The 26,611-nt window shown below is 39.9% G+C and overlaps 1 protein-coding gene across 6 annotated transcripts; it reads left to right on the forward strand.

Moving 5' to 3' along the window:
• Positions 1-621: 621 nt before the first annotated feature.
• ttk (zinc finger and BTB domain-containing protein ttk) lies at positions 622-26,365 on the forward strand. 6 transcript variants are annotated; one of them, XM_018017849.2, is made up of 6 exons: positions 622-2,511; positions 16,440-16,769; positions 16,875-17,420; positions 17,615-17,719; positions 17,814-17,898; positions 22,974-26,365. In XM_018017849.2, exons 2-6 carry the CDS (start codon positions 16,626-16,628, stop codon positions 24,593-24,595), a joined length of 2,502 nt encoding a protein of 833 aa, XP_017873338.1. In that variant the 5' UTR covers positions 622-2,511; positions 16,440-16,625; the 3' UTR covers positions 24,596-26,365. The 6 variants fall into 6 exon arrangements, with proteins under 6 accessions (XP_017873338.1, XP_017873342.1, XP_017873339.1 ...); XM_018017853.2 differs by lacking the exon at positions 22,974-26,365 and adding an exon at positions 19,038-21,761 and having other exon boundaries at positions 1,457-2,511; XM_018017850.2 differs by lacking the exon at positions 622-2,511 and adding an exon at positions 12,987-13,848.
• Positions 26,366-26,611: the final 246 nt, after the last annotated feature.

The raw sequence follows: 26,611 nt of genomic DNA on the forward strand, positions 1-26,611 counted from the left end.
ATATAGTAAATATATAACTTTGAGATTCTTCGAATTACGTCTAGAATCGGAATTCGATTTTACAGTCAGTCACTTCAATAAGAGTTACGTCAACAAAATTTCTTGATATAATATCATTTATACAAAAGGTAAATTTGAATACATTTTCAGATACCCTTTTTACATTAAAAAATTCTTTTCTATATAAAATACATATAATCCTGACTCTTAAAGCTCCCAATATGTTTCGACATTTCAATTTATACGTTACTGCACTTTAAGTTTTCTTTATAGACAAAAGTCCCCCTCCACCTAATATGTATATATAAACCCTCATACCCTTTTTCATCCAATTTGTAATGAATACAGGGTATCGAACGGGAATGCCCGAAGGAATTTTCTGGGCATTTTGATTAACGATACGTTAATGATCCTTGCGTTATCTAAGGCTGTGAGCTCTCTCTGAGGCTGGGTAACGCCCCAGTATTTAAATATTGAAATACCATTATAATAAATACCATTAATTGCGGCCCCGAATGAAATGGGGCGTAGGGTTCTCCCGTTTGTAAAATTGGTATGCACATAAAATTAAGCTCAAGTGTGAAGCGGGGAAAATTTATTTTCATTTCGGTTTCAGTGAGACGCGCGCCAGCGAGCGGAGCACGCGTTCTGATCGAAAACCCGTTTTCTTTGGGATGGCATTTATAAAATAGATGTAGCGGAATGCGCTGCGTTAGAAAATTTCCCTGTTACTATTTATAGCGCAGATTGCCGAGCAAAAAAAAAAATGAAATGAATAAATAACAACAACAAAAGACTTCATCAAGATGCAATCGATTTGCAAGTGATGCGAGGAGAAATAAACAAACAAGGCAGCGTAAGCTAAGAGCCACCCACTTGCGAAGAGCGTGAGTGGGTGGGAGAGCGGCGTGAGAGTGCAGTATTGAGAGCGCAGCTTTATGCTGAGCATGCAATAACTGCTAGCCCAAGTTGCAGAAGCAACGTCGCGTCGACGGCGACAGAGCGAAACGAGGACGAGCAGACGCGCAGCCACGAAAACTGCATTGTTGTCATATTTCGTAATACGCTGAAGCAACGACAACACTAAAGTACCAGTGGCTCTGCGAGCGGGGCGGTGCGGGCGTTGGTTGGAGGAGTGCGCAGAGCAGCAGTGGCAGGTCACAACGACGAACGAGCAAAAGGAAGCCCAAGTGGAGAGCATGCGTTGCAGCAGACCAGTGCTCACTTGATTTCGACATGCGCTTATCAGGCAGCAAAAGAGAGAGAGCACGAAAGAAACGAGAGAGCGAGTAAGTCAAGAGCGTAAAGGGCGAACGCCTAAAAAGAGCGCCAACGCAGCGGCGCCTGTTGCTGCTGCTCTGCTCGCCGCATACTGTCTTCGTGTTAGTGAGCGCCAAGTCAAAATGTCAAGTTTCTGTTCGCTCGCGCTCTCTCGCTCTCTTTCTCTCTCTGTTTCAGTCTTTATCTGCTCTGGGCCGACTGCGGCGTTTTAGCACTTTGGTTGGTTTTGCTGGCCGCCAAGCCAATTCAAACGCTCATTCCATTTCATCCGCTCGTCCGCGTCCGTCAACATCCCACTTAAGGTTTTTTTTTTTCATTTCGGTTTCTAGCGCACACGAAGGCTGCGACTCGGCTTCACACAAACAAACACACACATACACGGCCATTTATCACATTTGAAAGCCGCCATTACAAAACACGAAACGGGAGCAGAGCGTAGACGACGATATTATTATCCACCCAGCGGCGACGACATCGATACCAACACCAGCAAACGTCGTAAAACAGGCGCGCGTGTTCGTCGTCGTGGCAGCCCCTCGAAACCCACAAACAGAGAGCACACACATACAAACACGCTCGTTTCTACTCTACACACACACGCATACTAAGGCGCAGCCACATCGGCTCCAACCAACTCTTTCGCCCAGCCGCCGCTCCTCTCCTAACCGACAACCCAATTCTGCCGCCCTGTCCGCTCACAGTTCGGTTTTTCGTGATCGTGCTCTCGTTCGTGCCCGACGTCGCGACGCTGGCAGCGGCAGCGATAGCAACAACAACAAACATTAACATTCAGGGACAACGACAACACGGCGACGGCGTCTGCGTCGACATCCCTACGTTTCAGTTCTGATTGGAGATTCGTGCGCCGCCGTTGCTTGTACGCGGCAATTGCTCAGCTCAGCTGTGAATTGTGTATTGAGTTATTTTCAATTCCGTTTTCAACCTATTCACAACTGTTGCAACTCTCGCCTGACTCTGCCTTTTTGCAATAACAAAAGAATATCGACAAATTATACGATCAAGAATAACGGCGAATAGCAGAAATCCGAAATCTGAAACAGTGCCTCAAATGTGTGTGCTTACAGTTAATTAGGAACAAAAAATAAAAAACGAAAAAAAAACAAAAACAAAATAAACTTTCCAACGCAACAACAAAAACAAAATAAACTTTCCAACGCAACAACAAATAAAAGACAACCAGGAGCGGATTAATACAGCTGTCAAGAAACGGTAAGTGCTGAAGAAGATACAACAAATCATTACATGCATATGTATGTATGTATGTACATATGTATTCATGTCTATTTGATTGCATTTGCATTTGCAAATTGAATGAATATGTAACAGTAAAAGCGTCAGCAACATGTCGCGACCAACGAAACTTCTCACCCTCTCCACTGCCGATAGCTCCCCACACTTTGTTTCCTTTCCAACAGGTCTCCAACTTGTGGATCGCTGACTTATTTTGTATTTCCTAGAATTTCTATAAACACTCATTTGCTTGTATTTCGAATTATACCTATTAAAATGAAATCTTTGTACGAAACTGTGAACATTTGATATGTGACAGATGATTTATTATGATATGATAAATCATATTAAATATTTATAATAATCATAATTATCTATAAGTATCTATTAACAGAAATATATGAACCATTATAGAATCAAAGGCTTGGAAAATTTTTTGAGAGTAATATTTTGGTTTATTCCAAGAGAAAAGTTAACAATTGATTATTTACATTAGCTAACTTCACTTTTTAACTTTTTTAATACCAGCTTAGCGTGTATAGCTAAATAAATATGCCTTTAAGAATAAATTAAATTATATGTTCAGGAATACATTTGATATACATATTTTGGTACAATAAGGAAACTCATAGTTCATTTAATATTTATTTTCAAGTTTTTCAAAAGAAAGATATTCTCAGCATAGTCTATCTATATCATAAAAATATAATAATATTGCTTGGCTTGGATAATAATCCAAGCCTCGTTTCATGCATCCATTGTGAATGCACAGTGAAGGCAGTCGGGCATATTGTATCTCGTACTGCAAATCAAGTAGCTGTACATATTATATAGCTATTTAGATAGACCGATACATAGATACATACATAGATACAAATTGGTTTGTTGTTGTTGCTATTCGGTTTTGCTTCAGTGATCTTTGTCATTTTCCGTCTCCCATTTCCTTTTTGTTTTCCAATTCGCCGCTGCACAACAAACCCAAACAACGATCCAAATCGGATCTGAATCGGATCCGAATCGGATCGCAATTCCCAGCCCCATTCGTCAATCGTCAAACAGTCAGCTAGGCCGCACCCCTTTTGCGCTACAAAACAGCAGAGAGAAGTGTGGAGCAGAGCAGAGGGGAGGCTGGGCCTCTAATAGTAGATCCCCGACTCGCGTGCAGTAGCTGGCTGGGCTGACACATTCCATTGCCTGGGCCTGTGAGTCCATGTGTGTATAGACAATAGCTAAAGCAATTATTCTAGCCAAGTGACTGACTATACGATTCCCTATACAAGGTATTATTTATTAGAAAAATATTGTATTTATTTCAAATTTTTCAGAAAATTTTATTTAAAATTATTTGGTCTTAGCAATTCGTTACACATGAATACAGGGTATATTAACAACAGCACTGCGTAATTTCTGAATGAACTAAGCAAACATATGTGTGTGAGTGAGAGAGCAAGCGAACTATTAGTTGCGCAGCATAAATACATGCGTATATGCATCGATCTACAGCTCTGTCATTCTCTCTCCTTCTGTCTCTCGCACACTATGAAATGAAAGCTCCCATTGCAGTTCCCAGCAGCCTCAGTCGTAGTCGCAGCGCAGCGTCGACGTCGTCGTCACTTCCGCTGCGGCGTTATGGCAACCCTGGCGCACGACTAGCTACAACACCTGTGCGGGCCACACACACACACAGAGTCAGCAAATACAAATTATGCAAATCACATTAAAGTTGTAGAAAAAAAAACTCAAATCCCAATCTCCAATCTCCAGTTGCTTTTTGTCAGCTTAACCCACTTCACAGCAACAAGCACACACACAAACACACACTGATTTCATGTTTGTATGTGTGCATGCAGTGTGCGCTAAGGAAACCAACTTAAATAACAACAACAACAGTAACCGCACAACTAATCACACATAAATATTGCTGTTGTTTTGTTAATGAAACAGAGCAGCAGCAGCAGAGACAGAAGCAAAAACAATAATAGCGTCGTGTTCGCTCTTTTCGTCTCTATCTCTTTTTTTCTCTTTCACACAATCTGTGTCTCTTGCAAAGCTTTTGAGCAGCGCACACTTTGCGCTCAGCACACGCGCAACAACAAAATTATTCTCAAATTATAACTGTTGTTCAGCCGGCGATCGCGGAGCAATTAAAAAGAGAGCGCTGAGCACAGACGCCTCAACATGACTAACACTTTTTAGCGCTTGCTACTGTTTAGCTTCCTAATGCAGTAGCACAAAAATATAAAAACAAAAACCAAAATATAAATAAAAACAAAACACAAGCACGACAACTGTAAACTGAAACAATAGCCAAACACAATCTACTCTTATATCAAATGCTCTGTTGCTCTGCGCTCTTGCGATTTTTCTGACGACAGGGACTTTTTATTGAATACCATTTACATATACACACCCACATATACTGCGGTTTTCTTCTCTCCTGTCACATCCTACTCTTGCGCTTTGAGAAACTTGTACCTAGTTACGCCGCGATTTTTTGACTACAATTTCCTGCATATATTTATAAATAAAAATCAATTTATACAATATTCATTTCTGTTTCTCCTTTAGTTATTGTCTCTCTCTCTCTCTCTCTCTCTCTCTCTCATTCTCTCTTCTGGTTATTTAAACCAACACAGCTGTAAAGCTCCTTCCTAAAGAAATGCACTCAACAGAGTGCAAAAAAATCCCAAAAATAAAAAACAACAAATTATTGACAATGCGCTCCGCCATTCGTTGTTGCTTATTGCTTTTAGTTATTCTTCTTCTTTTTCTTTTGCCTTTCGGCAGAATTCTTTAGTTACTTTTGCATTGTTGTTGCTGAATACGCTTCTGATTTTTATCACTTGACGTGCTGCGCTTTTATCTCAAGCAGTGCATCATACACACATCCACATACATGCATACGTATGATTTTTTAAAGGTTTTATGCAATTGTTTGAGCGCGTTATTAGCCCTCAAGTTAACAGTTGCTCAACAGCAGCTCGCCACAAGGAAAAGCTGCAACAACAAATCCAGCAGCAACAGAAGCAGCAGCAGCGGAATTTAAAAAGTGGAACACAAAAACAACAAAATACTGTCCAAAAGCAGGCAAAATAAAAGAAAAGGTCAGTGACCAAAATATGTTTTGCAATTGAGCAAAAACAACAACAACAGCTACAACAAAAGTAAAGCTTCGAGCTGAAAAGAATGTAGCAAAAAACAAGCGAAGTGATAGCAACATTTTCGAATTTCTACAAATTTTTCTGCTGCCTCTTCGCTTTTTTCTCTTTGGGCAAAGGAAGTGGGCCAAAAGTTATATGAAGAAAAATATGCAACGTCTGCCGAAAGGATTTCAACATGCGAATAATCAAAGCTTATGCTCACAGAAGCAGAGAGAGAGAGAGAGAGAGAGAGAGAGAGAGAAAATGTGTGCGGGAGTGCGAGCGGTAAAGTACATGAGTTCTGCACATCCGTCTGCAGCCTATTTATTTTGTAAGCGCTTTAATTCAATTAACGCCGCTGACGTCGCTGCCAGCGTCGCCAGCGCAGCTCAATGTCCAATGTCCGCGTCAAGTATTCGCCCAGTTGTGGCCAGGCGAAAAATCGTTTCCTAGTTTGCATGCGATTGGCTAAAGCAACGACGAAAAGTACTGAGGACTTATGCATGTGTGTGTGAGTGTGCAGAAAAAAGGCAACATCAGCAAAAATAAACATGCACACACACATATGTATAAAAATAAGCAGCTACGAAATGCAAATGAAATGTAATTGAAAGCGTCGCTGTCGATGTCGCTGCCTCTGCTGCTGCTACCCTTAAGCTCTGGCCAGGGGACATTGTCCGTTTATGGAACACTGACAGCTGAGTAGGCGGAGGTGGAGGAAGAAAGGCAACTAGCCATTCACAGTGGTTGACGAGCGTAATGTCAATTAGGATGCTTGACTATTTTGGTATTCATGCCAAGCAAAGCATTTGTGTGACACTGTGCGACACGCACAAAGCAAAGAGCACATGACAATAAGCAAAAGCTGTTTGTTGTATATTTAATCCTCTCAAAGAGGATTTTTAACGCTGCGTCGCTGCCATTTGCACACGACACCAACACACGTGTACACACACTCATATGCAGAGACTGGCAGGCAGACAAACTGAATAGCAAGCAAATATATTTTTCCTCTGTCGTCAAGGAGCGCGCACAAGAGGAAAGTACCTCAAAAAAGCACTCAGCGCAAATATCCCAGCACACACACAGACACAGGCAGCAATACATAACATGCATACATACATACACATATGTACGCACAGTGCGCGATAAGCTTAATTGAGTGCGCAACTGTTGCTGCGACTGCGGCTGCAGCTAAGGTGGAGCAGAGCAGCGAACGGCAGGCATACACAATTTTATCAAGGGGCCAAACGTCGACAGCACACAAACATACACACACACGCTCACTTACGCAAACGCGCCAGGAGAGCAATAAGGAGAACACACAAAATATGCACGCAGGCAGCGAGAACGAAGCGACGCGTCGTCAATTCGCCCCCAGCGCCAACCCCAGCGCACGAAGAGAAAGCAGCGAACGTTGCTGCTGCGTGCTTTTATTTCAATAGTCTGTCTCTGCCGTTTCTTTTGTTTGCTGTTTTTGTTGTTTTTACCGTGCCGTACGATCCTCATGTTCGCCGCGTTCGCTTCGTTCACAGATGGGTGTTGCGGGTGGATATATTGAAATTCTACATACCAATGCTGAAATGCTGCGCGGTTGTGTGTGGGTATGCGCTTTCAGTTACACATCTGTTTGCTTTCCTGAGGATTTCTTGCTGGACGCAGTATTTGGGTCAGATTTTTTATAAATATACATTTCTAATTGCCATGCATAACGCAAGGAAGCGACACGCACACATACACACAGTCGTTAAATTTTGTGTGTGGGCAGCTTTGCGTCATTGGCAATCCCAAAAAATATACATACATACATATACAAGGTATATACATATGTAGGTACATATGTATGTGTTTATGTATGTAATTAAATATGTCGCTTTCCGGTGTGCTCTCACGCTCTCCAAACAAAAAAATTAGTTCACTTTCGCTCTGACCAGTTGCTATCAATGCTAATTGCAGTGTAGGAAGCTTCGGCTGATCACAGGCTCTTCGGCTCCTAGCAAAGAAGCCTTTTCTTGCTAAATTCAATTGAAAAATTCGCTGCAATTGGCGAATAGCGCTTTTATCTTGCATGTCCATATCAATCGTGCATGAATGTAAGCAATACATGTGCGCGCCTCTCTTACTCTCAGCCACTCTCTAAGTGTGCTTGTATGTATGTATGCATGTATGTATGATTGATTCCTTGAAGCGCGCGTTATCAGCAGAACTTTGCGTTAAGAAAACCACAAAAATGTGATTTCATTGAAATACGCACATACACACACATGTCCCTCTCTTTTACATAGGAATTGTCTAAGCAAAGCAAATGATATTTAACAGCTAATGTTATTTAACAGCAAAGCATAACAGCCTGAGCAACATTTCATGCACTGTTATTTACCATAATAATTATATTAATGATAACATTAATCAGCCTCGATCTTTCTCGAATATTTAACGCTTGTTTAGTGTGCTGTGTTTGCCGAACTATGTCAAACGTTTGTAGCCTTCTATTTCTGCCTGTCCCTCCTCTCTCTCTCTCTCTCTCTCTCACTCTGTCACTCTGTGTGATAAACGCATAGCGAATGGTTGACCCGCATTTCCATGTCTAAATTAAGGACAACACCATAAAAAAAGATAGGAAAAGAAAAGAAAAGCTCTCTAGACATCTGGGCAGAGGTAGGGGAAAGGGTAGCTGACTGCAGCTGTGTGGGCCGAGGCGTGAAGCTGACACAAAAACAACTCATAGATCATAGATCAATATACCTGACAGGCTACATGGAGTTAAAAGAAGAAGAGCTGTTGAGGCAACTGCCTGCAAGAAGAAGAAGCGCCCTTCTCTTAACTGTATGTGTCTACTGTGGGTGTGTGTGTGTGTGTGTGTATGTCTACATTTTATGGTTGACAAAATGTCAGCGAAACTACAACCATAAAAAGCATGCACTGTACAAAATATGTAGCCTTATTGAATATTTGTTGTTTTGAATTATAAATTGAAAAATTTTAAACAATTATAATTGAAAATTAAATTTTAATAGTTAATATTCAATTTAAAATTCATTTAAAGTATAATTTTATTTATAAATCATACATTTTTCAAACTTCAAATTATATATAAAATTATTATTATTATAAATAATTCATTAATATTTGATTTGAAAGTAATGAAAAATATATTTGTAAATAATATTTGTTATTTGGTCACATTTGAATTTTCTTTTTTATATCTAAAAATAGAAATATTTAAGCAACAGTTTGTTTACAGTGCATCCATGTACATAGATCATGCATTTTGTAATCGAGCCTCGCTATTCGCATACCTCGGACATAGTTGGCCACCAGCCATCGATAGTCGACCTACAACGACTAACAAATCAGTCAACAGCTTCAGTCAACGATCCAGTTGCCGATCGTCGTGTGGCGACCCACTCAAGCGACAGCAGCCTCTCCTCTAGTGTAACGAGTTTCTGTTTCTGTTTTTGCTTTTGTTGTTTACAACACTTGAGACGATTCATCCCATACGCCATGCCCCCTTGTTATGGGTTCAGACCTAGGCGAGCGCCAGTTTGATGGGCCCAAGGGGTTTCAGTGTTGGTTGTCTGTGCAACTCCTCCGCAAATGACACCGGCATAGAAAAACACCTTCACATAAAAACACCTTCTAAGGGACGGACAATGGGCCCGAAACGTAAAATATTTGACAAGAAAATTTACAATGCATATACAGAAATTGAATTAGCAAAGATACCATTCAGTGTAAAGATAAAGCTAAATGCAATTTATTTTCAGATAAACATAGATAATATAAAAACTAAGAAAGAAAAGGAATGTGTCGAAATAGATATATATGTAGAGACATAGATATAAAAGAAAGCAAAGTATTTGTTTATCAAATCTTATCTGATATTCATTGATATGTGTGCATGAATAACAGGTGAATATTTGTGGGCAGGGTATTTGTTAGTCGTCCCATGCACACTTTTCTCGACTTTCTGCATTCACAAAAATTTCCCTCCAAGGAATTTACAATCGTGCCCACCTTTTCGTCGTTCCCTTTATTGGGACAGTGACCACTGTGCGACATCGTTGCGCTGATCTCTGCTATGTTTTTGGTGTCTATTATTAAATTTCTCCAATTCATATACAAGCATGGGTGCGTGTGTTTGTGATTGTGTGTGCCCACGCATACGGAGGCTCAGTTACATTTCAATGACAGTTGCGGCCCATTGGACAGCGCTTAGAGCTTTGCTACAGTGCGGAGCTTAGGACTTTGTTTTGTATGAATGTAAGTCTACACAAAATATGTATGTATTTAGGTATGTTTGTATGTCTAGATATGTACATGTGTTTCTTATGTGGCTATGGCATTGGACAGCCCACATGTCCACACACACACAGGCGCATATGAGTATGTGTATGTAAATGGGGGCTGCTGTTACTGCTGCTTACGTGGCGACCTTTTTTCTGTTATTGTTGTTTTGAGCCAAGCTTTTTTGTGTTTTGGCATTGTTGTTGTTGTTTCCACTTTGCCTACGTGCAAAGGAATTTCTACACTTGCGCACCAAAGCCAACACGAATGAGCTAAAAACCGACGACACCAACAACAACAACGGGACTTTATGACGAACGTCGACGTTAGAAAACGAAACGAAGACGAGAAGAAAAAAAATTAACGTCTGTGCGCGCGTGTATGTGTGAGTGTGCTCTTATGAGCCAAACGGCTCACACAATCAGTCAACAAATTGTCGCTGGAGGAGCGCTGGGTGGAGGAAGCATTAGAAAATCATAGAGCAACAGAGGAACCAGAGCCAGAAACAGTTGGCGGTTAGCGGGCCACAACGGCAGCGATATAGACGTCGACGTCGACGTCGAGACGAGACGAAACGATCGTCGTAGCTTGAAGCAGTTGTTCGTTGGGCCCTGCTGAAGGGGGTGGAGAGGGCGCTGCTGGCAGGCGGGCTGGCTGGCGGTACATGTGTTTGGTGCCAACCTGCGATACCTGTTCCGCGTGACGGCAGCAGCGCCAGCGGCAGCGACAGCGACAGCAGAACCCTGCCAGTTAGTCAGTTGCCGCAGTCATCAACAGTTGGCTGCCACACACATACAAACACATATGTATTTGTATATACGTATTCATCTATATATGTATATGGATATGGACATGTTCGTCTAACGCTTTTGTCGCGCGCAGCCAACTCATTCACTCGCTTTTTTTTTCAATACCCTGTGCTCAAAGAAAACTTTAAACAAAGGGTATATTGCTTTGCTCGAATTGCAATAATCGTTTAAACGGTCAAATTAATTAAAATGTTAATAAGCTAACGCAAAAAATGTGTTTCTAATGAATATAAATTTAATAAATTAAAATTTGAATAGCTCTAAATACTGATAATTCATATTATAATTAACATACCTATTAGATAGGGTGACTCTCAGCCTAGCACATTCTTATATTATTATAGTTATTATAAACTTGATATATTAAAATCTTAATGATACTTAATACAGAGCAATTCATAGTCGTGTCTAGCCCATTCCTGTTTTATTTTATTTTTTTTCTTGTTTACACAGCCAATAGCACTGTAGGAAATCAAACAGACCCTGAGAGCCAACGCAGCGTGCTCTCTTTCTCTCTCTCACTCTCTCTCTCTCTCTCTCTCACTCACGCACACAGGCACATTAGAGAGCAGCGCAAGCTCCATGACGGTGCGGTCACAATCGCAGGCTGGGCTGCCTCACAACAACACTGATCGGCTTTTGATTGTGGGGGCGATGCGAGGCTGTGTGGGCCATGTGTGTCCCAAGTGTCACGCAGCGGCAGCAGCAGCCCCCACAGTAAAAAAGAGCAATAGAGCAACAACAACAACAACAACAACAGTAACAGCAGCTAGAGCATCAACCTAGTTTTTGGCTTAAGATATTGAGTAACACGTTGCGAAGCCTAACCACATAGAACCAACTGTTGTTGGCTGCGGGGAAATATCTATATTGAAGGGAAATTAATTAAAGTCATTAATGGGCATATTGCTCTTAAAGGCCTAGCCCAGCTCTTAAAACTCTACACACAAAGAAAGGCTTTATTTAGTATGTGAAACAAAAACATTTTATGGGGAAGTTACAGCGCTTACATTTACATAGACACACAGCTCACAAACAGACATTAGATCAGCGACTAAGTAGAACAACGATAAAAAAATATAGTAACAATGGGTTGCGATCGTTCGTGGTAGAGCTCCACCATAAAAACAACAACTCAAAAGTAGAAAAAAATTAAACAGACTGCAAAAAAAAACCAACAGCAACAACAACAAAACCAACCGACAACACGCAATAGGGCAAGGCAAACAACAACAGCACTAGCGGCAGAGCGGTAGCGACGTCGGCAGAGAGCTGAGCTGAGCCAGCAACAGGAATTTACGATTCAGTGGCTACCTTGTTGTTGTTGTACGTCTGTGTGTACATATACATATATATATATATACACACACAGACACACACTTGAACATGCAGTTCGCTGTATTTGTTGCTATTTCACCTGGGTTGGGGCACTGCGTGTTTGTGTGCATGGATCTTCACCTAGGTGTGCCTGTATGCGAGAGAGAGCCTATTAGGCAAAGCACTCGCTTCCGTTGTAAGAGCATTAGGCAAGGGCAGCGGCGGGTTCCGTTACGCCTAAAGAGTGTAGAATCGACAAAAACAATAGCAACAGCCAGCAGCAGCCACTGAACGTATGTATGTACATACATATGTATGTATGTAGGTGTGTAGGATAAGCTTAGAGAAAGAGAAAAGTAAAACATTTGGTAGCTTGAAAATTGCTAGCCGCAAATAACAAAAATATATGTAAGTACAAATAAAATAGAACAAAAACAATCCAATTGCGCAGCGCTTATAGGATTCCAATTTGAAAATTCGTCATTCGCCTGTACGCTTCACTTGTAGAATTTACAGTTGCTTACGTAATGCCGCACCAACACCAGCGCCTACACACAAACGCTCCTTCAAATGCACACACACATGCACACTAACACAAAGGCAATTAAATTTGTTGTTGTATGAGGCCTGCGTCGCTGGCTCAAGTTTCCACATGTTTTTCCAATTGCCGCAAAAGCCAAGCCAACCACACATACACACTCACACACTGGTGGAAAAACCAAAGGCAATGGCAGCGACTGCAGCCCAACCCCAGAGCAGCCCGACAGCCGCCCAACCCAAGTGCCGCCTATTGCCCTTACAATTACAGCCACACAGAGTGAGCGAGAGAGAGAGAGAGAGTAAGAGTGAGAGCGGGAGAGGTAGAGCGACATAAGCGGCTGCTGCGGTGCGGCACCCAATGTTGTTTCTAGCTTTTTCTTTTCCATCATGTTTTTCGTTATAACCCCGTTTCGTCAACGTTGTTGGCACGTCCGTTCGTCCGTCCCCACCTCCTCTTCCTCCTTCTTGTCTTCCTCCCTCTCGCAGGCCCCATCGCGTGCAAGGGAAATTAAAAATTCAAAAAGTCAAAGGCGCAAGCAGCGAATCGACGTCCGACTGTGCGAGCGACTGAGCGAGCGAGCGAACGCAGCGAAAACAACACGAGTGTAGAGTTATAGACAGCAAGAGCACAAGAGAGCGTCGTTTTGGAGACTTGGGGATTCGGCCATCAACTGTTCGTTCCTTTTGTGAGAGCGTAACGTTGACTGCGCTGCTAGCTGCGCAGCTGGCGTACATCAACGACTGCGGCCGACGGATGTAGGATTGCTGTCCAAGTGTGTGTGTGTGTATCTCTGTGTGCGTGCGTGTGTGTAGCAAGAAGCTAATAAGCAGGCAAGTAGACGAACAAGAAGAAGCAACAGCAACGGCGGCGACAGCAGCAGAGGCCTCGGCCGTCGCTTGGCTCGTCGTTTAGGAGCCGAGGATCGTTCAGTCAGTGTATTGGTGTCAAACGAGACGGACGAATTTGGCGGCAAAGAGGTTTTTCATTGCGTTTCGTTCGTTCGTTCGTTCGGTCGACGCGCCCCCTCTCCCACTCTATCTATCTCACTCGCACTGGATTGTGAAAATTTCCATTTGAAAAATTCGGGCAACGACAAGAAAAACAAGCGATTGTTGCAAAGTTAAAATTAAACAAAAACGTGCAAAAACAAAAACAAAAAGTAAAAGTTAAGCAACAGGAAAAACAGCAGGCATCAGCAGTTAACGGGAAACAGCAAAGAAAGGTGCATATAAGAAAATGAGAAATAATTGTGAAACATGTGAAACAATGATTTTGCCAAACGCCCCCATTGAAATTGTTTCAAAAGTCGCGCATGTCCCAAAAATGCCTGAAAATACTCATGCATGCATATGCATGAGTCTATGTATGTGTAAATAAAAGTTGTCATGATTGTGCATGTGTCTGTTGCTGCTGCCTTCGCAAGGGGGTGTAAAAATAAGCGCATGTAAAGTGATCTCCGCAGGCCCGCCTCCCACCCCTTAGCAAACGAACGCTTATCATGGTCCCTATCCGTGTGCGCCTGCGTGTGTGTGTGTGCGTGTGTTTTTGTGTGCCTGATTGTATGCGAGTGTGAGTGTAACTATGTGTGCGTGCGTGCGTGTCGGGGCTGCGCAGTCGGCTTCCTGCGCGAGGACTTTGACTTGTTCACTTTATTCGTTTTGACTTTGCTCATTCGCTCGTGAGGCCTGCTCAAGTGAGGACGTGTCAGCGGCAAACATAACTTAAAATCTATCTCGGTTAAAGCAACTAAATAAATACCATTGTGCATACAGTAAGCAGTTCGATTGTTTTGGTTCTTTATAAATATTACAACAAATCAACACAATTTATAAATAATAAAAAAGAAGAACTATGCAAGTATGTGGTGAGCGCACAAACAAAAACTATTTATTAATGCCACTGCGCTAGATCAGCAAAGCAAAAATTTTTTACTGCTGCAAAAGCTGCTATTGGAACTTTAAAAGCTCTCTGCCGACGTTCGCTTGTCTGTTCATGTGTCTAAAAGAGAGCGGCAATATATTTATGTAGAAATATGCGGCAAGTGTCTAATGCTTGCTCTCGCGCTCTCTGAGAGTAGATTTTGGTTTGAGTGACGTACGGCCCATTCAATTAATTTCGACAAGTGCACTACGAAACAATAACAATTACTACGAAAATTGCACTAACACAAAATGAAATATAAAAAGTAAAAGAGCAAGAGCAAAAGCATAAACAAAATCGAAAAACGAAAGGCATGTGTGTAATAATTAGACAGCAAGTGAAATTGTAAAATTAATGATTTTAAATTAAGTGTACAAAGCAGAGTCGTGCGATAAGATAAGGGCGAGCGTTGGCAAACATAAGCAACAAGTGCAAGAGGGAAGGAAGGCAGCTAGACGATGTGTGTGTGTGTGAGCATGCTAAGGAGTTTCAACGATAGCAAAGAAAAAAGAAGAAAAAAGGCAAAATGAATCAAGTGATAAGTGCTATGAACAATATTTGTCAATGTGTGAGTGTGTGTGCGTGTTCTCCATATATACTTGGATATGCTGGATCTGGAGCGTTCTACCAAGATTTTCTTATGCCCGTTTCGAGCTACTCGAAAATTTAATGACTTTTGCTGCTGTGTAAACTTTTGCTCATTCTCCTTTACACAATTTACGTGCCTGCTGCTAAAGCTGTGTTCGTGTACGTGTGTTTATTTGACTGTGTTTGTGTGTGTGTTTCTCTGCTGTGTTCGTTTTAATTTGCTTCTCTAAGCTTCCACACCCTTTGGCAAGTTTTCAAGTCTACATACAATCTCACTGGCACACAAACACAAAAATATGTACATGCACGCGCCGTCTATAACAGTTGTTGTCCCACATGAGCCAAGTAGCCTAAATATGCAAATATCCTAATGCAAATATCCTTGAAGAATAGTGTAGCAGAGCAATAAGTAAATGAAATTATTTTTTTTTGGTTTGATATAAAAATTATAAATGTAATGTAAATGTAGTTTTAAACAAATGTTTTTCACAAAATGGTCACTATACTGAAAATACAGAAAAGTATGTTATAGTAGAATTTAAATTGTGGGGAAAGGTGGTTCTGTTATATACTATTTCCCCTGTGTATGCATGTGAGTTGCCCTGTGCCTTTTGCATGCACGTCTGTTCTACTGGGTTGAGTTGACAGGCAAAGCGAGTCGCAGACATAAAACACACTCACGCATACACAGAGAGGCTCTCGCTCCGCGATGTGATCGGTGCGTGTATGTGTATGTGCACAACTGTGTGGGTGTGTTATTGTTGCTGTTGTCGTCGCTGTTGTTCTTATTGTTATTGTTGTAATTTGCCCATTTGAAACATTTGAAATTTCCATTTAGATTTCCTCATTTAGCTTTTTTTTCCTGCCTGCCGGCCTGCTTGCTTGCCTGCTTTACAGTCGCACTGCCTGCATAATATTCGGACCTTTGCTGTCTATTTGACCTGGCGGGTCGTCTGTTAAATTAAATTTGGTTTGCATTTAATTTATGAGCGACGAGTGACGAAGCGTCGAGCTCCGAGCTATAGCTCATTGTGGCTCAACCCCTGCCCCAATGCTGCCCTTCCCCACTATCTCAAACTCAATTTCCATTTTCCAATCCTTTTGTCATATTTAGACTTGGAGCCCGGGGAAGGAAAGCGAAAGCTGACTTGATAGAACAAATTTGTGGGAATGCTTTAAATAAAGAGCAATATTCATAAATAATTCGATTGATAAATAATTAATTATGTTCATGTTCATTGTTCTGCTTAGTTAGTGAAACAACAATGCTAATAACTTGTTTCTATAATTCTATTTCCTTTACAGCTTTCTTTGATAACCACGTCAAAATGTTAAGGAACTATTAAAACTAAAAAGGACGTCAAGGATATTTTTTTAATAAAAACATTGCATGCAACACATATGCGAACGGCATAGGCCGATCTACGAGCACATTTCCAACGCCCAATTGACGTAACTGTAAAATTAAAATCCACACAAAACGGCTTCCAAATGAAGATGGCATCTCAACGATTTTGTTTGCGCTGGAATAATCATCAGAGCAATCTGTTATCCGTCTTCGATCAGCTGCTGCACGCTGAGACCTTCACAGATGTGACGCTGGCCGTCGAGGGTCAATACCTGAAGGCACACAAGGTAAGTGGACATTGCGATAAATAAATTGACTTACTTCGATACTAAAACTTAGTATGCTTCGCTCTCTCTTTCCCTCTTCCTCTGTCTTTTTATCTAATTTGACAGATGGTGCTATCCGCCTGCAGTCCATATTTCAATGCACTGTTTGTGAATCATCCGGAAAAGCATCCGATTGTCATATTGAAAGATGTGCCCTATTCGGATATGAAATCCCTGCTGGACTTTATGTATCGGGGCGAGGTGTCTGTCGATCAGGAACGCCTAACCGCCTTTTTGCGTGTCGCCGAAAGTCTGCGCATCAAGGGCCTCACCGAGGTCAACGATGACAAACCACCCACCTCAGCGGAAACCGCCCCAGCGCCGCCCCAATTGCAGCGCATACAGCCGTACCTGGTGCCGCAGCAGCGCAAGCAACAGTCCAATGTGTTGGCCGCCAATGCTGCAGCGGCCGCCCTGCAGGCAGCCACGCAACAGCAGCAGCAACAACAACAGCAACAGCAGCAGCAACAACAACAGCAGCTACAGCAAACATCGCTGCTGAGTACAGCGCTGATGCCCAAACGCAAACGGGGCAGACCTCGCAAGCTGTCGGGCAGCTCGAATGGCACAGGCAACGACTACGACGAATACGAACGAGAGGGCGGTATGAATGTAAGTAGACCAAGAGGAGATATCGAAGCATAAATACCCTGTACCAATCATAATTTGAGCTCCTTAAATTGTAAAATTAGGTTGAGTAGATATAATTGACATTAGTCTAATCTTTGTATATGGATGCTTTTGATTTGGTAAATAAGTTTACTTTTTATAAGCACTACTAACTTGTAAATTTAATTTATCAATAGGACTCCGATATGGGCAATGGCAAATTGTGTAATGACTCCTACTCCGGCAATGATGATGGCTCCGATGACAACCAACAAGAATCTGCTCACCACGATGAACTGAATGTAAGTTTGACCCTACTCTCTCTCGCTCTCGTTCTCTTCTCTTTGGTCGCGTTGAAGATTGTTTTTTAATCTCGCGACTTGAAACAATTTGCAGGAAAGCCGTGACTCGTTGCCCACAAAGAGATCAAAGAGCGGGAAAGATCAGCGCATGGCACAGCAAGATGACAACAGCACTTCCGGTGAGTCGAGAATGTTTTCAATTCATCATTTGCATTTCATTTTTGTGAAACGAACAATTCATTTCAAAATAGTCTAAGCTAAACATTTACTTTGCTAGCACTAAGAAACAACTACACCATCAATCAGACAATCAATCAAAAAATATAACAAATTTATAGTCTAAGCAGAGTTTATTAATTTTTAACAATGTCAATAATAATCACAAAGAAACAAAATCAGAAAACAGCACAAAAATTTGATAGAAAAGGAACGTTATTCGTTTTCGAAAAATATTCGAAAAACATTTCGAAAAACTCATTTGCATAAATTTCGAATTGTGTTATCGGAAAAGCTAAAAGGGATTTACGCATTTCAAATAGAAAAGGATAAATAACAAAAACGAAAAACGAAGAAAAAAAATTCGCGTCGGTTTTACTTTTGTGTACCAAAGAAAGTGAGAAACTTGTTTTTAAAAATAAAAATTGAAAAAAAAAAAAAAAAAAAATTGCAAAATATTTAACTGCAATTGTAGTGTGTTTACGCATTCGTTTTGACGCGCATTTGCTGAGTTTCGCATTTCGCCAGGTGAGTGTATCCAATGCAACAACAACAACGATGCCAAAGAAATGCAAATGCACAAATGCTGAAAACAAAAAGATGAAAAAAAAAAGAAAAAATTTAGTCAAGTTGAAAAATCGGGTTGAAGCTCACAGGGATTTAAGGCCGACGCTTGAAATAAATAGTTAAAAAAAAAAAAAGAAAAGAAAATCAGAAAAAATATACGAATTGAAAAACTCATGAAAATCCGCGTTAAAACCAAAAGCGAAAAATCACAAAAAAAAAGAAAAACGTTTTTTGAAAGACATCCAAAACTAAAGCAGAAAGAAGAGCGCAACAAAAAATGCTGCAAAATTTTAAGGAAAATGGAAAAAAAAAAAAAATTGAAAGAAAATTGATGAAAAATATCTTTCGTTTTTTATCGTTGAGCGTAACGCGTTGCTAGTGCTTTGAAATATGGCTTGAAAATCCCTATAGCTTTTCCGAACCGATTTGAAACTTGTTCCATTTGTGTTTTTGCCTTTCTTTTGCATACTCTACACACACTCATGCACGCTTTACAGCATTAACTAACTAAAACACATTTCTAATTGATTTTTAGATGGAAACGATAGCGATGGCGATGGCATGGATACCTCATATATGGAGCCACAACTGATGCTGGATGAATACGATGAGCCCGTGGAATTCAAATACAATCCTTTGACGGACAGTTCACCAACGCAGGATCAGAACAGCTCCACGGACAATCAGCATCTTAATGAGCAGGCAAGACAGCAGGCATTCCTCATTGCAGCACAGCGCAAACATCAGGCGGAATCGGCATTGGCGGCCACAGCAGCAGCTGTTGGTGGCGGTGGTCTGAAGCTGAATATTGTGGGCATTGCCAGCGGTGGCAAGTCCATGGTTAGCATTCCGAAGCTGACGCCCATTGGCAAGGTGAATGCTGCATCTACGCCACTGGTATCGCCCGCCTCGTCGTCCTCGTCCAAGCCGCGTGCGCAGAAGCGACCCAAGCTCAAGCAGCAACAGAATGGCGATGTCGTTAAGACTGCCTATGCTACCGGACAGGAATATTTGGATCTGTACAATAGCAACGATGGCTTCAAGCCCAAATCGGAGCTACTCGGTGGCAGTACGCCGAATCTGAGCAGTGGCAGCGGCGGTGTGGGCGTTACGCCCGCCGTGAAAACCAAACTCAATCTCAGCAGTAATGTGGGCGAGGGCGAGGCAGAGGGTTCGGTGCGCGACTACTGTACCAAAGAGGGCGAGCATACGTATCGCTGTAAAGTCTGCTCTCGGGTATATACGCACATTAGCAACTTTTGCCGGCATTACGTGACATCGCACAAGCGCAACGTCAAGGTCTATCCGTGTCCGTTCTGTTTCAAGGAGTTCACGCGCAAGGACAATATGACGGCGCATGTAAAGATCATACACAAGATTGAGAATCCGTCAACAGCCCTGGCCAATGTGGCGGCGGCCAGTTTGGCCAATCAATCGCTGGGCGTGGCTGCGGGCAATACGGTCGCGCCGCCCGATTTGAGTGCACAGAACTCGAATCAATCGCTGACAGCGACTAATAATGCGTTATCCACCTCATCATCGTCGTCGACGTCATCGTCGAGCGGTTCATTGGGGCCGCTGGCAACCGCAGCAGCGGCAGCGGCTGCTGCAGCGGCGCAGTAATCTCCCACACATAAAAAAAAATATATATATATAGAGACAGCCGCAAATTCCAAAATCAAAACAATCAAAAAATGTGAAAAATATGTAAAAGTCGAGGGCAAGCGCCAGGCGCTAAATGTGCCTTATGTGCTTTATCATAGCGGAATCAGAGAAGGAAAATATTTTATATACTATATAAATGGTATATGAATGTGTATAGACAGAGAGGCCTTTCAACATTGCAGATTTGTTAATTTTTGTTTTTTAGTTATTTAAACTTGACAGCATGAAGTTTTCTCTGTTGAAATGTTTTTTTTTTCACTCTATATATAAGATATATATGTATGTATACAAATATATGTATGTATATATCTATATAGATGTAAACTTTTCTTTTATAATTTTTTATACGATCTTTTGTTGTGCAATTATTTTCAAATTAGTTTAAACATTATCTAAAAAATAGCACTTAATCAAAAAAAAAAAAAAAGGTATAAATATATATTTTATATGTAATATTTTTAATTAAACTAATGTAAACAGCAAAAAAATATATATATTATTTTTTTAATGAATGCAGCACCGCAGCGGCCTTATCAAGCATATAAAAACTAAAAAAAATATTATATTTAAATTAAATGAACTAAATTTTAGTTAATGACAAACGCGAAACTAAAATATATATATATATATATACATGTATGTATGTATATATATGTAAACATATTTAATTATATATAACTTTGGTATGCGTAGCTATAGCTCTATTAATTAATTTATATATACAATATGCGTTTGTATATACATATATTTATATACATATATATATATCTATATACTAAACATAATGTTCTACGTTTAAATGTTTATATAAATATGTGTGAATCGTGCGAGCTGCGAGGCTCTGCACAGATCTACCTTGTTGCCTTCAAATGAAGCTAGTTGAAAGAAAAAAAAAACTATATAGATTGGAAACGCTATATAGCAGCCCAATCCAAATCGGAAAGAAATCTGTAAAAGCCAGACGCACAGACTCGAGGTGAAAGATTGCAAATGTTTCGCTTGGGTTTGGTGTAAGCTGCATTAAATGTTTATAAACAGAAACAAAAAAAATATATATATTTTATATAACATAATAATTATTGATTAAATATGATTATGTTTATGTTTACGTTTATAACAAAAAAAAACAAAAACAAAAAAAAACAAACAAACAAAAACAATATCTAACTAACGTAGTCTAAAGACCAACTATGCAAATAATTTATCTATCTATTATTACTTTAAAAAACAAAAACAATTAAAATTTATGTTGTATATCTCGGAGGCTTAAATTATCGCCAAAGAAATGAAGCAAAAGCAGAAAATAAAAATAAAAAATAAAAAAATACAAATTGAATGCAAAAACAAATACAAAATCAAGTTAATTCAACAAAACAGCAGCAAAATATGAACACGATCTCCATTTAAAAAAAAAAAAAAAATAACAAAAAAATAAAAACAAACAAAAAACCTAAACTTGAAAAAGTTGAAAAAGCAAAGGGAAAAGAATATTGAATTTGATTTAAATTTGTTGAATTGCAAAACATTAACAAAAAGTAATTGAAAAACAGCTCCAATTTTTGTTAGCATCAAAAAATAAAATAAAAAATAAAAATGTAATAAATAATTTAAAAGTAAAGCATTATAATTTATTAAATAATAATTTGTTTTTAATTCTTTATTTAGTGTTAGCTAGTGCAATTTAGTTAAGTTAACGTAAACCTCTTTCCACCAATTCAATAACTATGGCTAACCCAACAATACACACACATACATATATATCTATATATCTTTTGGCATTATAACAGTTATATATACATATATACACATATATATATTGTATGTATTTATATTTTAACTTTTAATTTTAGTTCACGTTTTGTATACAAATATATATGTTTGTTTTTTTGGCCCACATCAAAAGAAAATAATGAGGAACTTTCCCCAACAAATCTTAACAAATTAATTTCCAACTCGAAAAACTCTTATTTTGTACTATTACTACTATTAATAATTATTATCAGACCTTCCATAATATTATTATATTATAATTAAACAGTCATGCTTTTGATGCCCAAAGAAAACAAAAGAAAAATAAAAAATAAACATAAATAATTAAATTAAACACAAGTTGTTTAAAGGCTAAAGAATATCTGAACTATATATGTACATATATAGTGCTAAAAATGCAGAAATAAATCAATTGAACAACAATTAAGCTTGTAAAATTAATCAATATTAGTAAATCACGCAATATTATTCATTAAAAAAAAATACATTTTGTTATATTTTATTACGAAATACGAAAAATGATTATTATTATTATATATCGATTAATTGACAAATGTGAAGAGAAATAAAATACACACACAACAACAACAACTAAACAGTTCTGTAAAAGAAACAAATTGTTTGCGTTTTATTTTTAGTTTTTAAATTAATATTTTAATTTATTTTTATCGATTAAAATCGATGATTTGTAGTTTGATAAACTAATTGATATATATGAAAATATGAATTGAAATTAATTCAGCTTTACTCTTTTTTAGTTTTCAAACTTGATTTAATTTTGGAAAATTTTTCTTATTGAATTTTTTTTTTTCGTATCTTATAAAACAATCAAAGAGTACTCAAATTATACGTCAAAGGTTGTAAGCAATACCATAAAATAATATTTGTATATATCTCATCAGCATCAATAGTCAAGATTTACATACATAGTTACGTAGTTACAGATACTATGGAATACTCTAACTTAATATGATTTCAATCACATACTAGTTAATATTTAATTAATATAAATATAATGTCTTATTTGAATTTATAGCCACGCCTGAGCTCTCGCAGCGTTTGTTTGGTTCGGCATCCACCCAAATCTGCACAACGACAGAGACGTCGCCATCTGCACGGGAATCCTGCGACATGGGCGGCTCGGCACCCTTGCACCTGCCTACCATATTGGGCTTGAAGATACGTCCTATTAATACCAGCAATCAGTCACATTCGCAGTCACAGTCTCAGTCACAATCCCAGTCACAGTTACAGTTACAGTCAAAAGCGCTGCACAACAACAGCAACAGCAACAGTAACAACAACAACAATAGCAATAGCAATAGCAATTCACTACTCAAGCAGCAGCTGCGTGGTGGCCCCAAGGATCCGGATACGTTGGTGTCGCTGGCGCTGCCAACAGCCTCCATCGAAGAGCCCAACGAGCAGGAGAACAGTTGCAGCGCGTTGCAGTCGCTGGCAAATGCTGCAGAGCGGCAAGCGCAGCAGGCGTCCAGCAGTAGCAGCGGCAACAACAACAACAACAGCAATGGCAGTAACAACAATAACAATTCCAGTCTGCATCAGCAGCTGCTGTTGCACATGGCTGCCACGGGCAATCCGCTGCTCAAGTCGGACTTTTATCAGGCGCAGCAATCACAGGCGCAACAGCAACCCCCACAACCGCCCGCAACGCCACCCCCGGCCGAACCTAGCTATGCGGATGAAGATCTCGAATTGCTTTGTGTGGCGGATAAGAGCGATGAAACGGATCATGAGCTGTTGACGCTAGCCGACGAGAATGCCGGCCTGCCCGGCTATACGCCCGCACATGAATCCTTTGAGGAGCCGCTGCCCACCATTGAGCGCAGTCCGCCACGCTCACGCGCCTCCGGCACGGCTAAGCGGCCCATCCAGCGACGACGCGTGCGACGCAAGGCCCAATCGACGATCGACGATCAGGCCGAGCATCTGACTGAAATGTCGGTGCGGGGCTTGGATCTGTTTCGGTATGCGAGCGTGGTTGAGGGCGTCTATCGGTGCACCGAGTGCGCCAAGGAGAACATGCAGAAGACCTTCAAGAACAAATACAGTTTTCAGCGTCACGCATTTCTCTATCACGAAGGCAAGCACCGCAAGGTGTTCCCCTGCCCGGTGTGCTGCAAGGAGTTCTCCCGGCCGGACAAGATGAAGAACCATCTGAAGATGACGCACGAGAATTTCACGCCGCCCAAGGACATCAGCGGCTTCAGTCCGCTCAAGTATCTGATCTCTGCGGCAGCAGCGGGCGACATGCACTCAACAATCTACCAGCAACAGCAGCAACAACTCGAGCAGCAGCAACAACTCGAGCAGCAACAACAGCTCGAGCAGCAGCAACAACTCGAGCAGCAGCAACAACAGTTGGAGCAGCAACAACAACAACAATTGGAACAGGAGCAGCTGCTGTTGCTGCCTGATGTCAAGCAGGAGCAACCGGAAACGGAACAACAGCTAACCGCCTATTCAGCACCTGCCACGCCCACAACAGCAGCGGCCGCAATGCTCAGTTTGCAGCATGACGTCATCATCAAAAATGAAATACAAATCTCGCCATCGCCATCACCCTCACCGCCAGCCATGTACGGAGTGGGGGGAGAGGGCAAAAGCCTGACGCCAGTGCCCACAGGTGTCAACTGAGGGGGTTGGAAAGGAAAAGAGAAAGTAAAATAATGAGAGAATGAGACAAACCGGGCGAATGACAATGAGCCAGTAGAGAGGAAGACAGATGGACAGAGAAAAAAAAAACAGAAAAGGATGAGAAAGGATATATAGATGTTGAAGATAAAGAGACAGAAGTAAGAGAGTAAAAGAGATGAGATAAAGTGAGAGTGAGAGAAAATAGAGCGTGCCTTAAACAAAACACACAACTGTAAAATACTAAAATACTTAAAGCTAAGCAATTGTCAGAAGCAGGGGCGTAGGCAGAGAGGGGAATCAAATGAATATTTAAAGCACAATTAATCATTTAACAATATGATATACGATATGCAATATGAAATTTATGCATTTACCTAGGCGAGCTTTCCTAGAACAATATTCAGCATACGCCCCTGGTCAGAACTCAAAACGAACTCAAACGCATAAAATCTATGATTAGATATATATTTATACATTTATACATATAGATGCAGTTATAGTTAATAGTTAATACCAATCCTTAAGGACCTTTAGTGCACATCAGATAGCTAAATTTCTTTAGTTAAGCAATAAATATTTACAAAAATAGCAATAAGCTCAACAAGGTTCCGTCCATAAAAAAGCCTTACGATTTAGTTATTAAAGATATTATGTACTTAATAATTATTTAGTATTAGGTCCAAATGCAACAGATTAACTAGTAGAAAATTTCTTAATATCCACTGCCTCCTAAACATTTATAACTTTGATTTAGCCTGATTTAAATTATTACAATTGGCATTTATGTGTCTTAAGGCAAGTGGCAAGGATCGACTGAATTTACTTTGAACTCTGCTTAAACTTATTCATTGTGAAGAAGCTATGAGTTGATTGCCTTATGGTGAAGCAGTGAATTTAGTTGTTATAGTGAAGCAATCATTAATCCACTCAATATATAAGATCAACGAAAGAATTCATTCAAGTGAACTTACCACGCCTTAAGCAGGCAGCTGAGAGTGTGCTTAAGGGGCCAACAAGTGGGCACCGTCCAACTAAATTTACTCGCTTCTTTCCACTCGTTACGTTATTTTTTGTTTTTTTCATTTTTGTTTATTTCTTGTGTGATTTTGTTGAACTGTATTTTGTTTAGTCTCTTATTTTTATATTGTTGTACATAGTATTACGTTCAAATACTCAAAGACCTTAGAATAATGGGTGTGTGTGGTCTATTGGTAACACAAGAAACCGAAAACCCCGCTGAATTGGCTAATTGTGCAATTATCAAAAGAAAAAAAAAACAACAATAATGAAATCATAATGAAAATTATAACTATGTGGTGTCTGGCCTGTCCAAACCATGTAAATGTTGTAAACTTAATTAAAGACTACTTAATTATGCTCTAGCAGACTTTTTAGCTCCTAAGTGTAGTATATATATATGTAGCATATTTTAGTTACTATACTCTAGTTACTATATAGTGTATGTATGTATAACTCGTTTCTAAGGCATTGTCGAAATGCGCAACGGACTTCCAGTGAAAAATAACTGATATTCTTACTTAAGCTCAGCAATGGATACTAAATCACCAACACGCTGTTACTCAGTAGATTGCCTTACTGTCTTACACTTCACACAAATGGTACGCACAAAAAGAAATACAAAGTACTCAGCATTTCATATTATGTATTTTTTCGATATATATATACATATATATAAATATTTACTTAAAGCAATCATTACGACTTAAACTGTCAGTGCGCTCAATAAATAGATTTTATACAATTTATAAATTACAATTTGTTTTATTTAAATTATTATTAATTTTTTTTTAATTCCCATATTCTCCTTATTTCATGCATATGTTAACTATAAAAAAAAAAAAAACAAACAAATAAATAGCCTATACTAAGATTCATTTTAACTGAGACCTAGGACTAAAGCATAAAGAAAGAAAATAAACAAATTCCTTGCTGGCGCCATCTATTGGAAGATAGAAACAAATGCATAAATGTGTAGCATGCTTATGAGGGTCACAC

The sequence above is a fragment of the Drosophila arizonae genome, chromosome 2 (genome assembly GCF_054131065.1).
Source record: "Drosophila arizonae isolate 15081-1271.41 chromosome 2, UAZ_ARI_1.0, whole genome shotgun sequence".
Taxonomy (NCBI): Eukaryota; Metazoa; Arthropoda; class Insecta; order Diptera; family Drosophilidae; genus Drosophila; species Drosophila arizonae.